This window comes from Sorex fumeus, unplaced genomic scaffold, assembly GCF_029834395.1.
Source record: "Sorex fumeus unplaced genomic scaffold, SorFum_2.1 ptg000098l, whole genome shotgun sequence".
Classification (NCBI taxonomy): Eukaryota; Metazoa; Chordata; class Mammalia; order Eulipotyphla; family Soricidae; genus Sorex; species Sorex fumeus.
This window is the reverse complement of record NW_026606155.1, coordinates 22,042,298-22,057,565: the sequence shown is the minus strand read 5'-3', so window position 1 is coordinate 22,057,565 and position 15,268 is coordinate 22,042,298. Positions and strand designations below refer to the sequence as shown.

General features: G+C 40.0%; 1 protein-coding gene and 1 non-coding gene across 2 annotated transcripts in view; one reads left to right on the top strand and one right to left on the bottom strand.

Moving 5' to 3' along the window:
• LIN52 (lin-52 DREAM MuvB core complex component) overlaps positions 1–15,268 on the top strand; it is a 112,422-nt gene that overhangs the window by 7,938 nt on the left and 89,216 nt on the right. Inside the window, exons 4-5 of the mRNA XM_056133766.1 lie at positions 3,243–3,309; positions 5,297–5,380. Of these exons, the coding sequence (XP_055989741.1) occupies positions 3,243–3,309; positions 5,297–5,380 (151 nt within the window). The remainder of the gene's footprint in view (positions 1–3,242; positions 3,310–5,296; positions 5,381–15,268) is intronic.
• LOC130042235 (small nucleolar RNA SNORA27) lies at positions 9,958–10,084 on the bottom strand. The gene has a single exon (XR_008795182.1). It is a non-coding gene; the product is annotated as a small nucleolar RNA SNORA27 (small nucleolar RNA).

Sequence of the window (15,268 nt, the reverse complement as noted above, 5' to 3'; positions counted from 1 at the left end):
TGCTCAGCATGACTGGAAGCATTTGAGCTTAACGTCTGAAACATAGACTGTCAGAGAAACTTGGAAACAAACCCACGTCCTACTGAGTGACAGAGCAGAAGTCAGTCTCAGGTCTGTTTGAGTTCCACACCCACGCTCTTTCCATTAAATGCTGCTATTGATGATTTGTATTAATAGAGCTCTCAAAGTTCCTTACTGTATATTTGCATTCTCTACTCACTATGGGAGTTAATGATATAAGTGAAATCTGAAGGACCCTCAGAGCCTGTGACTTTCAGCTTCCTGGGCGAATTTGTTGAGAGTATGACTTTGTAGTGTAGGCTTGCTCATTTTTAAAGAGCTAAGGTTAGTAGGAGAGCTGGCCTGTGTTCTTTTAGCATCTAGTAAGGCTAAAGCATGAAGCTTTGCAGGAAAGTGGAGATAGTGTCATCTACTTTTGTCATCTACTTGGATTTGGGTTCTGAATTTGCTAACTAGTTGTTTGTACCCTGAGAGGTTTACTAATTATTTATTTATTTATTTATTTATTTATTTTGCTTTTGGGCCATACCTAGCAATGCTCAGGGGGTTTTGAACCAGGAATTGTCCTGTCAGTGCATAGGGGCCACGTGGAATGCTGGGGATCAATTTGGGTCAAGCAACGTGCAAGGCAGTCAATTGCCTTACCTACTGTATTATTGCTGAAGCCCAAAGACTTCATTTATACATATTATTGTTTGTTTTTGTTTTCCAGCAGTGCTCAGGGCTTACTTCTAGCTCTGTACTTAAGAATCACTCCTGGTGGGCTCAGTGGACCATATAGGATGCTGGGAATCACACCCAGTTCCTGGAGTTGACCACATGCAAGGCCCTACCCACTGTACTGTCTGTCACCTCCTAACATTTTTGAGACACAGTTTCTTTTACATTGTTGCTATTGAACTAGTGCATTGGGTTCTTAGTGTAAAATGCCATAACATTTATAAAACAAGTTCTTGCAATGTCTAGGTTAATGTATAATAGCAGTCATTAGTAGATAAAGCTTTGTTTGTATATTTGGTTTTCTCACTTATGAGATTATGAGATCACCGGCACCCCATATGGTCCCCTGAGCTTGCCAGGAGTGATCTCTGAGTACAGAGCCAGGTGAGTGTAGTTCAAAAACCAAGACCAACCAAACAAAAACATATGTAAAAGTGATTTGGTACTGGAGAGATTGTTAGGGGTAAAGCACTTGCCTGCTCATAGCCGACTCCCATTCGATCTCCGGCACCTTAGTACCATCAGGAGTGATCCCTGAGCACAGACCCAGACCCAGGAGTAAGCCCTGAACACAATGGGTTTGGCTCAAAACTCTCTCATGCATGCACACGCATGTGGACGCACACATGCACACACACACACACACACACACATACACACACACACACACGTAACTCAGGTAAGTGCTTTTAAAAAAACTTTAAAAAAATTTTTTTAAAAAAATCTGAATAAATAGCTATACCTTCTTGCTGGAGTAATAGCATAGCAGGTAGGGCGTTTGCCTTGAATGCGGCTGACCTGGGTTCGATTCCTGCGTCTCTCTTGGAGAACCTGGCAAGCTAGCAAGAGTATCCTGTCTGCACGGCAGAGCCTGGCAAGCTCCCTGTGGCGTATTCGGTATGCCAAAAACAGTAACAACAAGTCTCACGATGCAGACGTTACTGGTGCCTGCTCGAGCAAATCAATGAACAACAGGACAGTGCTACAGTGCTACCTTCTCCCTAGAGGAATGAACATATTTGTATATCTTACTGAGTTTTGTTTTGGGTGTTCAGTGCCATCCCAGGACCCTAATCAAGAGCCGTTGGCACAGGGGTAAACATTTGAGCTAATCTTCTAGGGGAGATTTATTTTTATATTTGGTTTCAGTTTGGAGGCCACACACGTCAGTGCTCAGTGCTTACTCATGGCTCTATCTCAGGGATTATTCCTGGCAGTATTTGAGGGATCACGTGATCCTGGGGATCAAACCCCAGTCATCTACCTGCTAGGCAAGTGCTTTACCCACTGACCTATCTCTTTGGCCCCTCAAGTAATTCTTTTATGGTTATATGTATTTGTTATGTACAAAAGAGTTACAGTAGACAGGCCTACTTCTAAGATCATCTCCTGTGTCTTAACTTTATTTTTTATTAAAAATTTTTTAACTTGGTCTTATTTTAACAAGTTTTATATACAAAAGTTTAGATATGTAGTAAAGTTGTGACAATAGCAGTTTCCCCACATACACCTACTACACCACATCTAGTTTTCTCCATCAATTGTATCTTCCATTTTTATGGTATATTTGTTATAACCAATATCAACACACTATCTAAAGTCCATACATTCTTCGGTATCTTTGGTTTTTAACCTATTGTTCTACCAAGATTCTATTAAGGGAGATCTATTAGATTTAGCCACCATATCTCCTTAAATTCTTCATTGCTGTGTCTTAACTTTAAAGCCAAGCAGAATTTTTGTTTTGTTTTATTTTGTTTGGGGGGCCACATCTAGCGGTGCTCAGGGCTTACTTCTGGATCTGCACTCAGGGATCACTATAGCAGACTCAGAGCACCATATGGGATGCCAGGAAATGAACCTAGGTCAGCCATGTGTAAGGCAAGTACACATAAAGCAACCTGCTACTGTATTTCTCAGCCCCCCAGTATTATTTGACTACTTACTGGCTATATCTGAACCTGGTGAAATCTGGGTCTTTCACATTATAATTTGCCACTATCTCAAACAAAGTGCAGTCTGTGAAAGTAAATGACTTATATAAAGAAGGGTGAGTAGGGTCTCTTTCTACTTTGTATTTGAATGGATATATTCTTGTTTTCTCGATTTGCTCGAGCGGGCCCAGTAACGTCTCCATTGGAGACTTTGTTGTTACTGTGTTTGGCATATCGAATACTCTCGGTAGCTTGCCGGGCTCTCCGAGAGGGGCGGAGGAATCGAACTCGGGTCGGCCATGTTGGCCGCTTGTAAGGCGAACGCCCTACCCAGGGCTGGAGCGATAGCACAGCGGGTAGGGCGTTCGCCTTACAAGCGGCCAACATGGCCGACCCGAGTTCGATTCCTCCGCCCCTCTCCGAGAGCCCGGCAAGCTACCGAGAGTATTCGATATGCCAAACACAGTAACAACAAAGTCTCCAATGGAGACGTTACTGGGCCCGCTCGAGCAAATCGACGATCAACGGGAGGGCCTTTACCTTTACCTTATTCTTGTTTTCTGACAGCCTATTACTAGTTCTCCACCCAAATGGATGGCTGAAATAGAACGTGATGACATCGACATGTTGAAAGGTAAGGAGTATTGGTGACCTCTAACTTGACCCTGACATTTATATTCCTCCATAAACCACATTCTGATTTTTTTCTCACGCTTTTCCCTGTGTAAAATTCTTGCCAATTCAAGACTCACTCACAATGATTTCTTCTGCTCAATTAGTTTAATATTAATTTTTTTTGAAGCTTACAGTAGAAAAAACCCTCAAATTTTCTTTTTTCATTCTCATAAAGTTTCTGCTGAATGATATCAAAGATTAGGAATGGCTGTGTCTAAGACTCAGGTTAATTCAATTAAGATTTTATTAAAAAAGAGTTAAAATTTAAATTCTGATCTTTCAAGCCCACTATAACGCAAGTGCCTCATTTGGGATTTGTTACTGTCATATAAACTGACAACCTCTTTGTGGATTACGGTCTGTCATTTTTTTTTTTTAGCCCTTCAATTTCTCCCGTAAAGAATGCTATAAGTAGTGTATATTGTTGTTTGATAAATGACTTAAACTCAACCACAAAGTGGAAATTTAAATTAAAAACATTAATTTTCCTTGATTTTGCGCTACTTATTTATTAATTTTTATCATCCGTCAGGTGGTAAGATTCATGATAGTTGTGAAGTAATAGACTGAAATGAAGGTAAAAATCTGGTATTCTTAAGCTGTTTAAGCAGCTGAACAGATCAAGGAAGTCTTTGTATGCCAGATAGAAATAATGAGCAAGATATGATAAGTGGAAGAAAATAACACCTTTATTTGATTTCTGAAGTAATTCATTGTTCTCCAAGAGATGCTTAACTGTAGATGCCCTTCTCTAACCATGAAAGAAAATAAGTCTCAAGGGCATCTTTGGTTCATTGTTCTAATGTTTCAGACAGGCATTTTTATGATATCCTATCAGTATGTTTTTTTTTAAAGAAACTTAATCTTTTTTAATAAGGGACCATGGCGCTGTGATTTATGTGATTTGACCTTGGTCTTGAACCTAAAGGAGACTCTAGATACTATTTAAATGAACATGTGGGAAACCAAGTTTTTATATTATATGTACTTGTTTTTTTAGCTGATAAACATACATTTTACTCTTACTTTTTAATGTTATTAGTCTCTCAAAAGGTGCTTAGGAGATCGGGGGGGAGGGGGCCACTGGTGATTTTTGGCCAATTCCAATGATGGTTCAGTGCAAAGGCTTGAGGATGCAGTGCTGCTTGGCTTTTGTGGTGCCAGGTATACCCGGGCACCCTGATGGTGGCTGGAGCCTCCAGGTCATACCCAGCAGTGCTCGGGGGAGTGTGTAGTGCTGGGAATTGAATCCAGGTCACTGTACTAACTCCTGGCCCCATAAACTTAATATAAACATTTGTTACAGAAATTTCACTTGAGAAACAGATTTAGATTAATATTTAATCTTTGTTTTCTAAACTGAGAGAAGGAGGGGGGGTGGAGTATGTTTTGTTGCTCTTTTATTGTTAATTAAAATTACTGAGTTAATTAAAATTATGGCCAGGAACATAACTGTGGGAGTGTTCATGCTCTCATGTATGATGAGGCCTGGGTTTGATGTCTGGCACCACCACCTCCCCTCAAAAGGAAAAAATAGGAGAAGTAAAAAAAAAAAAAAAGAAATAATGAGGACTTAAGTGATGGAGACTATGTGTGTTTTGCAAGTCAGAGCTCTATCAGAGACTTTCTCAAATAAGGTTTTAGATTTTGTGTATTTGTGTAGAGGCAGTATCAACTCCATAAAAGGATCCTATGGCTAAAACACATAATTTGCTACTGCGTTTTCATTTAGTGGGTAAAAATTTGAAGCGTTTCACAGCAGTCAAAAAATAAGTAGTTTATGTATGTGTGTGGCGGGGGAAATGATTGAATTGTTAGTTCAAATCTCTACTTATTCAGTAGGAATTAAGCTTGAAAATTTGTGCAATACATTTTCCCAACTTATATGACTTGTTACTAGAAAAGAGAGGGAAGAAGTGGCATTGAAATAAATGATTTTGTTTCAGAACTCGGGAGTCTCACCACAGCTAATTTGATGGAGAAGGTACGAGGCCTACAGAACCTGGCTTATCAGCTGGGGCTGGATGAGTGTGAGTACCAGATCACATTTATTTAGGGTTGCACAGTGTATGTTTCCTGATGATTCCTAATTATGATTTGGGTGTTCTGGAGGTAAGTCAGCATTCTCTCTTGATAAGGTAGGATGCTGGAATAATTACTGAATTAGTATGCTAAGTAACATGTTCTTATTCTTTGTATAGTAAAAATGCATGAGAAACTCTTCTCAGTTTTAAGCCATACAGTGTCAAAGCAAACTAACTTAAGCAAAGTGGGACTTTATTATTCATAGAGATCAACAGTCCAGATACAGAAATTGCTTTTTTTTTTTTAAGTGGGAGTTGGGGAAGAGGGTTGGTTCACATCAGCAGTGCTCAGTGGTTACTGGGACTGTTCTCAGGAGTGACCCAGGAGTATTTGAGAAATCCTGTATTGTGCTGGGGATTCAGTGTGGAATTAGTGAGATGCAGCTGCCTAATCCTAGTAGTATCTCTCCAGTCCCAAAAATAGGAATAGCTTTTTTTTTGGGGGGGGGAGGGGAGTGTCCCACAACTGTCAATGCTCAGGGATTATTCCTGTCTCTGCACTCAGGAATTACTCCTGGTGCTTCTTGGGAGACCATGTGGAATGTCAAGAGTTGAACCCAGGTTGGTCATATGCAAAGCAAGCATCCTACCTGCTGTATGAAATAGAAATGGCTGTGCACCTGTCCAGATCCATGATGCTCCCCTCCACCCCAACCTTTTAAGCAGTACTCAGGGTTCTTAGAGCTATCTCAGCAAGACTTGACATGGGTGAGTGGGCCTGATGGCTCAGTGCTTGGCAGGGAGGGAGGCAGTGTGGTACTGGGAATTGACTGGAAATCAGGGCCTAGGTCACGGAAGGCATGAGCTTCCCTCCTGCATGATACCTCCCCGGCCTTTCTTGCTTGCTTGCTTTTTTGGGTCTACCAGAAGATGCTCAGGGGTTATTCCTGGCTCTGCACTCAGGAATCGTCTCTGGTGTTGTTCAGGGGACCATATAGGATGCCAGGGACTGAACTCAGGTCGGCTGCATGCAAGACAAATGTCCTCCTCGCTGTATTATTGTTCCAGACCATCTCCCTGACCTTTAGATTCATGACTCCTAATGATGTTATTGAGTATCCTTTATGTTTTGCTTCTGTTTTGCTTCTTATGGCTCTGACTATTCTGCAAAGTCTTGTTTTCTTTTCTTTCATTGGGGAAGTTTGCCGTAAGGAGACACATAAGACAGTTTATGTGTCTTTAAATCTTACACCACTAAAGGGAAGAACATGTGTGTTTTGATAGTTTCAAAAGAAAGATCCTTCCTCTGCCTGCTCCATGTGGGCTCACGTGCCAGTCTTAGAACCTGTCCCTGACAGGGAACATTCTGATGAAGCAGACTCTAGGCTCCTGGGGACTTACATGGAGTAATGGCTCCTCAGGCTGATACATGCTTTCCCTGCAGGAGGCCTGAGTTTCACCCCACACATAGCGCCAGGGGTGACTCCAAGCATCGCCATGCACAGCCTCATAACCTAAACAAAAACAAAGTCTCAGATCACATGAAATGGTTGGGGGTGATCTGGATCCTTAATGGAAGAGATACATAGGCTGGAACGATAGGATAGCGGGTAAGGTGTTTGCCTTGCACGCGGCTGACATGGCCGACCCTGGTTCGATTCCTTCACCCTTCTTGGAGAGCCTGGCAAGCTACCAAGAGTATCTCGCCCACACGGCAAAGCCTGGCAAGCTCCCCGTGACATATTCAATATGCCAAAAACAGTAACAAGTCTCACAATTTGTTGTGAGACATTACTGGTGCCCGCTCGAGCAAATCGTTGAACAGGAGGACAGTGTCAGTGACATAGTGTACCTAAAGCATTTTGCCCCCATGAGTAATTCTGTAAGACTTCTCATTTATTCTTATTCTTGGCTTTTTTATTTCTTTATTTGTGGAGCCCATACCTGATAGTGCTCCAGCAGTGCTCAGACCTGACCAGGATCACACACCTGGCAGTCCTCCAGGTGTGTGGCATGTACTCCACCACTTAGCAACATACTTGACCCTCTACTCGTCTTTTAGTTTATTACTTCTTTATAAACTGTCTCTTTTCCTCATGCAGTGTTCATTCTAAAGCTGGAAAAGAATTCTAGAATATTTTTATAGTTGGAAGAGACACTTAAGATTAAATATAGTAGGTAGGATTTTATTCTCAGTCATCCTATAGAGTCACAGATTTGAAAGACTGTTCTAGCTTATCATTTTTTTTTTTCTAGTTAATGCTGTGTAGAGCAATCCTAAAAAGTGTTTCATAGTGACTGGAGAGGTAGCGCAGCAGGTAGGGAGCATGCCTTGCTTAAGCATAACTTAAATACAATATAAACAGCATAAACACAACAGCAATTTCTGTTTGTTCATTTATATTATACCCAGCTATGCTTAGGGATCACCCCTGACTGTGCTTGGGGAACCATATGAGTCAAGTTGCTGAGAACAACAGACCACTTCGAGATAGGTTACTAGATGGTCTGCTACATTCACTCATTATTATCTAATGCCTCTCTGTGTACTGGTTGTTTATTTCTTGTGATTAAAGTTTATGTCTTGGCAGAATTACTAATTACCATGTATATCATGCACCTCCAGGGTATATAATGAAAAGATAAACCTGTGATTATTAAATTCTTGAATGTGCGGCTTGTGGAGTATACTACTTGTGCCTGCTTTTGGCTCTGGATAATAAATGCTGAATGATCATAATGGCTAACTTTTATCTCTGTCAATTTTTTTAATGAAATAAATTTTATGCTTGTTAAATTAAGATGTTATATTACCGAATGTATTTATCAACAACATTATATCTAGTTGGTTGTACTTGAGATTCTTATATTCCTTCTGATTTCTTTTTTTGACTTTGATTTTTTTCTTCTTTTTCCCCTCCTCTTCCCTCCCCTCTTGGGGTCATGGTACTTGTGGGGAGTCATGCATGCAGTTGTAGGGCTCACTGGCAGTTGTGCTCTTTTAGTTGTGCTTCCCAGAGGAAGCTCTGATGCTTACCTATATGCTCGCTGGAAGTCACACTACTGGCTGTGATGCACGCCCATCTTTCAATGTAGCGCCTGCTGGGGGTTGTACACTTTAGGTGCTTGTACTTGGCCTCTTTTTCTTTTTCTTTTTTTTTTTTTTATACAGTGAAGAATCTTCCCTCCCAGTATTTACTATGAAAACGTTTACAAGTACACCAAAGAAGAAAGACTAGAATATGGTGAATCTTTTTTTCTTAGACCAACTTTCCATAATTATGTTTTTTTTTTGCCGGCAGCACACCCACTGTGCTCAGGGCTTACTCCTGTGATCAGGGTTCACTCTTGACTGTGATTGGAGACCATTTGCCATGTTGGGGAGTAAATCAGGGTTGATTGTATGCAAAGCAAGCCCCTAAACCTCTGTACTATCCTTGTAGCTCTTAATTATTTAAAATCAAATCTCTGGGGGCTGGAGTGATAGCACAGCAGGTAGGGCATTTCCTTGCACGGGGCTGACACAGGTTCGATTCCCAGAGTCCCATATGGTACCCCGGGCACCACCAGGAGTAATTTCTGAGTGCAGAGCCAGGAGTAACCCCTGTGCATCCCCAGGTATGACCCAAAAAGAAAAAAAAATCTCTGACATCATGTTACCAAATAGCCTCATCTGTGTTTGCAAATGATAAGGAGACTGACTCTCTGAATTCAATCCCTCGAACTACATGATCTCCTGAGCACCAATGGCTGTGACTTGGTGGCCATCAGCTTTTGGGAGGTGATGAACCCAATTTCATCATCATACTTAGGAAATATAATTACTTAATATTGTTGTATAGCCAATCAGGATTCACATTTTCCCTGGGTTATTCATAGTTGACAATATTTTGGGTTGATTTGGATTTAAATAAATTTTGTATTCTATATTTGATACGGGTCTTTCTTTGATTGTTTTTGGGACACATCTGGCTGTGTTCAGAGTTTATTTTTGGCATGCTTGAGGTATTACATGCCAATTCCTAGCACCCCATATAGTCCCTCTTGCCCCAGTTTGACCCAGAAACCAAAACAAAACAAAAAACAAGACTATTTCATAAATGTTATTGTGTATATCCATCAGAAGGTACATTATGTCTCCTTGTTTTTGTGATTAAAGGTTAGTTAATAAAGGCAATGTTAACCTGTTCAATTATTCATTGTAAAATTCTTCATCAGTCTTACACCTAAAATTTTTTAAAAAATATTTTAAATTGAGGTACTATAATTTACAAATTTATTCATAGTACTGTGATTTTACAGACATTCATGATCAAATTCCAGGTGTACAATTTTCCAACACCAATCTCATTACCAGTATGAAGGACCACTCCTGACTGGGCTCCGGGACCATATGGAGTACAATTGAGACCAAACCCGGGCGGGCCATATGCAAGGGAAACACCTTAATCACTGGACTATCGCTCTGGCTCCTACACCTAGAATTTTATCAGGCTTTCATAACTACTTATATCCACCATTTTATTACAGGTTGCAAAATGGTAACATTCTAATTCAATTCTTTCACATCTTCTCTTTTTCCACGTTGTTTTCTTTGACATTATACAAGATAAACCCCCAGTTTGCTTGAGTTTTAAAAGGGCACTTCCTTTGCCCCACTTGAATGACCAATTAAGACATAAGTCTAATTGACAAAGTGAGAAGGGGGCATAACTCTCACTTTTTTTTTTTTTATAAATTTATTTATTGAATCACCGTGAGAGCAGTTACAAAGCTTTTGGGTTTAGGTCTCGGTCATACAATGATAAAACACCTCTCCCTTCACCAGTGCATATTTTCCACCACCAAAAACACCAGTATACCCCCTATCACACACCCTCCCCCTACCTGTGGGGCAGATGATTTCCTCATTACTCTCTCTCTACTTTGATTACATTCAGTATTTCAACATCTGACCCACCATTATTATTTGGGATTTTACCGCAACACTCAGATCTGCCGAAAAGGCAACATTAGACAATTTGTTTTCTAATGCTGATTATGAATAGCATATGATGTCGTGCAGCAGCAGTAGTGGCCGCGCGATTTTGGAATTCTGATATTTTAATAATGAAATCTGGAGAGATTTCTGCCAAAAGCTGCTGTGTTCCGAGATTTTTTCCTGAGTCTCAGGGATCATGGCTTAAGCAGCTTGATCAGTAGGACCCGTTCGTCGACTTGGGGTCTTGTTGGAGCTCACTTCTTATTATCTAGAATTTCCTTCTTCCTTCCTTCCTTCCTTCCTTCCTTCCTTCCTTCCTTCCTTCCTTCCTTCCTTCCTCCTTCTTTTTATTTTTTGGAGCAGGGGTACCAATAGTGCTCAGGTCTTACTCTTTGCTGTATGTTCAGGGATCATGTCTGACGGGGCTGGGGGGGGACCATATGTGGTACTGGGGATCAAGCCCGGTTTAGCTTCATGCAAGACAAGCTCCTTGCTTACTGCATTATCTCTCTGATCCCTATCTAAATTTTTCTTTTCTGTTCTTTTTACTTTTCTTTCTTTGCAGAGAATCTGGCCAGGGAGGAGTAGGGTAGGTGGATGAGTGAAAGGGCACAGGAAGAATCTAGAATAGTGCTACTCAACCTCTTTTCAACCATGGGTCCCTTGGTTCAACCATGGGCCCCTTAAGACCCCTTGATTTCAACCATGGGTCCGACCTTGCTTCTTTCCTGTGGCTCCCTATCCTACTTGTTGGACCCCTAGTTTCATGCTGAGACCCCCATTCACTTGATGTTTTGTTTTTATTTGGTTGGGCCAGGGCTACTCCTGGCTCTGCACTCAGGAATCACTCCTGAGGGTGTTCAAGGGACAATATGGGATGCCGTGGATTGAACCTGGGTCAGCTGCATGCAACTCAAGTGTCCTAGCCACTGTATTATCTCTCTGGCCCCCCACTTGTCTGAAATTTTCTATAAAGAACTTTCATCAATAATTTATGCTATATTGAAAGTTATTCTTACTAGACAATTATTTCTCTTTATTTGTATTTAGCATAATAAGTCAGTTTCTAGGCATCAGTAAAGTTTATTTTTAATGGTTTCCCATATAATTTGTATTTTGTGTTTGTATTTATAAAATTTATATTTCGGAGGTTGGAATTTGAAGTTACTTTAAGAACGGAACTAAAATTATGCAACTGCCAGATACGTCCCATAAGCACTAAAATTTATCAGAATGATCTTTGGTTTAAAATTCAGTCTTATTTTTAACCTGTGTAGCATGACTTTGCAGTTGTCATATTCCCTGACCACATAAGGAAAATAAATTTAAAAGTTTTGAATTAAAAAAATTACTTTGATAGGTATTGGACTTCTTGGATCATTCTTTCTTTGTTTTATTGTGTGTAGTATATTTGCATAAAAGCAGGATCTTTATTATTTTCCTTACAGATTATTCATCTGCTCTAAGAGTTGACATTTACTTGACACTCTAATCTGGTGTTTCCATGTCTCAATCCTCCTTCCTGCATTAATTGAGAGAATGACATGGATGAAAAATAAGCAGTAGGAATTGATGAATCCCCAGGGACCAGTGATCCTGTTTTTATGCAAATATCTACACTGATAAAGATGATGGGAAGGAAAAAAAATGCGCAAAAAAAAAATTTGTCCTCAAGGCACGATTGTCACTTCCCAAGAGCATTGCTAAATGTTAGTACAGAAATTGTGTGAATCTTCTAGTTTTGTGGCTTTTGCCAGATACTCTTTAATATGGCACTTGGTTTTTCAATTAATAAACCTTTTGGAATGTAGATTTGGGGATGCAGTGCTTTTTTTTTGTATTATTATTTTTAGCTTCTCATGATTTGGGACCTATGATTTGGGCATTTATTTTATGTGAAAGTACCATGAAAGATGTAGAAAGATATAGAAACACAAAAATAATATAAACTGCCTAATGTACATTATAATTAATGTGCTAAAGGATTCTATTTCTGTTATTTTCATCAGAGCTTAGTGTCCTTTCACTGAAACTATTGTGGATAGCTTCTAACTAGTCTCTTTTCAACTATTTTTCATTTGAAAATCTTTTTGTGGTTACTGATAGGGTTTCAGACATAGAACATTCCAGCACCATACCCCAACCCGAGTGTCTGCTTCCCTCCACCATTGTCCCAGTGTTCCTCCCCCAATTCTAGATTAATTTTTTTAAAAGTACCATTTGCTTCTGTTTGTCTTTTGCTTGTGTCAGTAGTAATATTTGACTTGAAATTCAGATTCCTTGGGCTAGCATTCAAAATCCTCTGCACCAGACTTCCAACTAGATGATCTGCTTTTCCTCAGCCATCATCTTAATTTTGTTTATACAATTCATTTTACTCATAAAGTTTAATCAATTCTGATCAGTTCCTGATATTAGAACTTTGATTCTTACCTCATTATCCAGCTCAGATTATCCCTTAATAACTTTTCTCCTTTTTTGCAGGGGGTGAAAGGGACACACTCCAGTGTTCAGGGACTCTCTTGGCTCGACTCAAGAGTGACACCTGACAAGTGCTTGGGGGGGTTAAATTATGGTGCCAGGGATTTGGACCAGGGTCAGCAGGATGCAATGTCTTATCTCTCCAGCCCACTTTTCTTTTTCATATCTGATCTAGAAAGTCAATTCTTTCCTGGCTTCCCAAATTGTTTCTGGAGCAATTAAGTTTGTTTTATTTGTGTGATAGTTTTTAACATTCTGATAGATTTTGGTGTATACTTTCAGATTGATTAGAATTCTTTTAAGATAATATTTTCCTTAGAGCATTTCACATATAGTAAGTGCAGTGTGTATTTGCTTATAGAAAGAATGATGAGTTGATGATAAAATGACAATCTTCTTGTGTTTTTGACTTGAGAACCATACACGGGCCCCCAAAATGTGCTCAGGAATCATGCCCAGCAAGGTGTGATCACCATACTATACAGCAAGCACCCTGCCCACTGTATACTTTCTCTCCAGCCCCTAAAACTCAATTTTTCTAACAAAATCACTTGCTTTCAGAATGAAAGGTAGAGGTTTCTGGAAGTTGGGTTTTTGTTTTTGAATTTTAGACAATATTGAGCATACACAGGCTCTGTGCTTGGGGTCACTCCCAGCAGTAGGGCATGCAGTGAACCCACAGATTAGTGTACAAAGTCCTGCCATCTTAATATTAAGATAACTTGTGAAGGTGGTAAGAATTTATATTTATTTAAGAATATTATTCTTTTCAACAGTGTTTGCACGCACACATACACACACACACTTTTAAAGGAGTCCCTCCTGATGATGTTAGCTGGGCAGTTGTAGTGTTTTGGCCTATTGGGGACAGTGGGGAGGACCTAGGTGCTAGGGATTAAACTGAGGGCTTCATCCATAATATTCATGTGCTCTACCCTGAGGAAATTCTTTTGTATTCTTAGTTTGTTGAGTGTTTTTTTTTTAAATCATGAACAGGTATGAAATTTAATGTATTTATGGTTTTTGACTACACCTCACCACTTACTATAAAATTAGTTTTAAAAAAAAAAGCATAACTTAGTTTTTACTTCTTTACTTGGTTGGTCCCATCAACGGCCAAGACGCAGGGACTATAAAACCCAGCTCCCGGAAGCGCGCAGCTGCAAATGCAGCCGCACGACATCTTATTATCTCATTTTTCCTTTGGAGAACCTGGCAGGCTACCAAAGGTATCCTGCTCGCACGGCAAAGTCTGGCAAACTTCCTGTGTCATACTCAATATGCCAAATACCAGTAACAATGATGGGTCTCATTCTCCTAATCCTGAAAGAGCATTGAGATGGCTCTTTTAAAATCTCAGGGCTAGGAAGAAGGAGACATTACTGGTGCCTGCTTGGGGAAATCGACGAACAACAGGTTGATCGTGATCGTACTTGGACTTAGAGAAAAAATAGTCAAAATATTTTCAGTGAGAGCACGGCAAGCTACTGAGAGTATTCAGCCCCCACAGCAAAGCCTGGCAAGCTGCCCATGACTTATTTGATATGCCCAAAACAGTAACAAGTCTCACAGTGGAGATGTTACTGGTGCCCGCTCAAGCAAATTGATAAACAACGGGAGGACAGTGTTACAGTGCAGTGCTACAATAAAAGAAAATATTGATTATATTACCATCTGAAAACACTAAGAAATTTTGTCTTGTCTGTGGTACTGGTGAAATTCAGTACTTCACACATGCAAGGCATTGAACTACATTTCAGACTCTAAAACTAAGTAATTTGACTGGTACCAAAGAAAATGTGCTTCCAAACTAGCCTGTGGTATAGTAGACTTCTCTACCCTCATCCCTTTATAGACATATAAAAATGTCATTTACATTTAGAAATTGTTTTCCATCTTAATAAAATTCTCAAGAACAGTTTTAATGGATTTTTAACATCTGTGAAGATGGTAATGGAGAGAGTAACTGGGATTCTTACTCTCTTGCGTAGTCTTCTTTGTATCCTGATATCAGAGTTGTTAGTCTGGCTTACTTTTTGGTTGTTTTTTGTGTCGTTGTTGTTGTTTTTGGTTTGGGGCCACACCCAGTGATGCTCAGTTATTACCCCTAGCTCTGCACTCAGGAATTACTCCTGGTGTTGCTCAGTGCTCAAAGGACCATGTGGGGTGCCAGGGAACCGAACCCTAGTCAGCCACGTACAAAGCAAATGCCCTAGCTGCTGTACTATCTCTGGCCCCTTTTCTGGTTTTCTTTATAAATCCTGTTCATCCCTATCTCTGTAAAATGAAAGTTAAATTAGCTACGCTTGACTGAGATGAAATATTAACATTCAACCTCTAGATGGCAGTATGAGTCTTACTGTACTATGAGGTTTCTTCTTCCTACCTCTTGAACTGTTTCTGATTTCTATTTTTAAAACCTTGTCACTAAA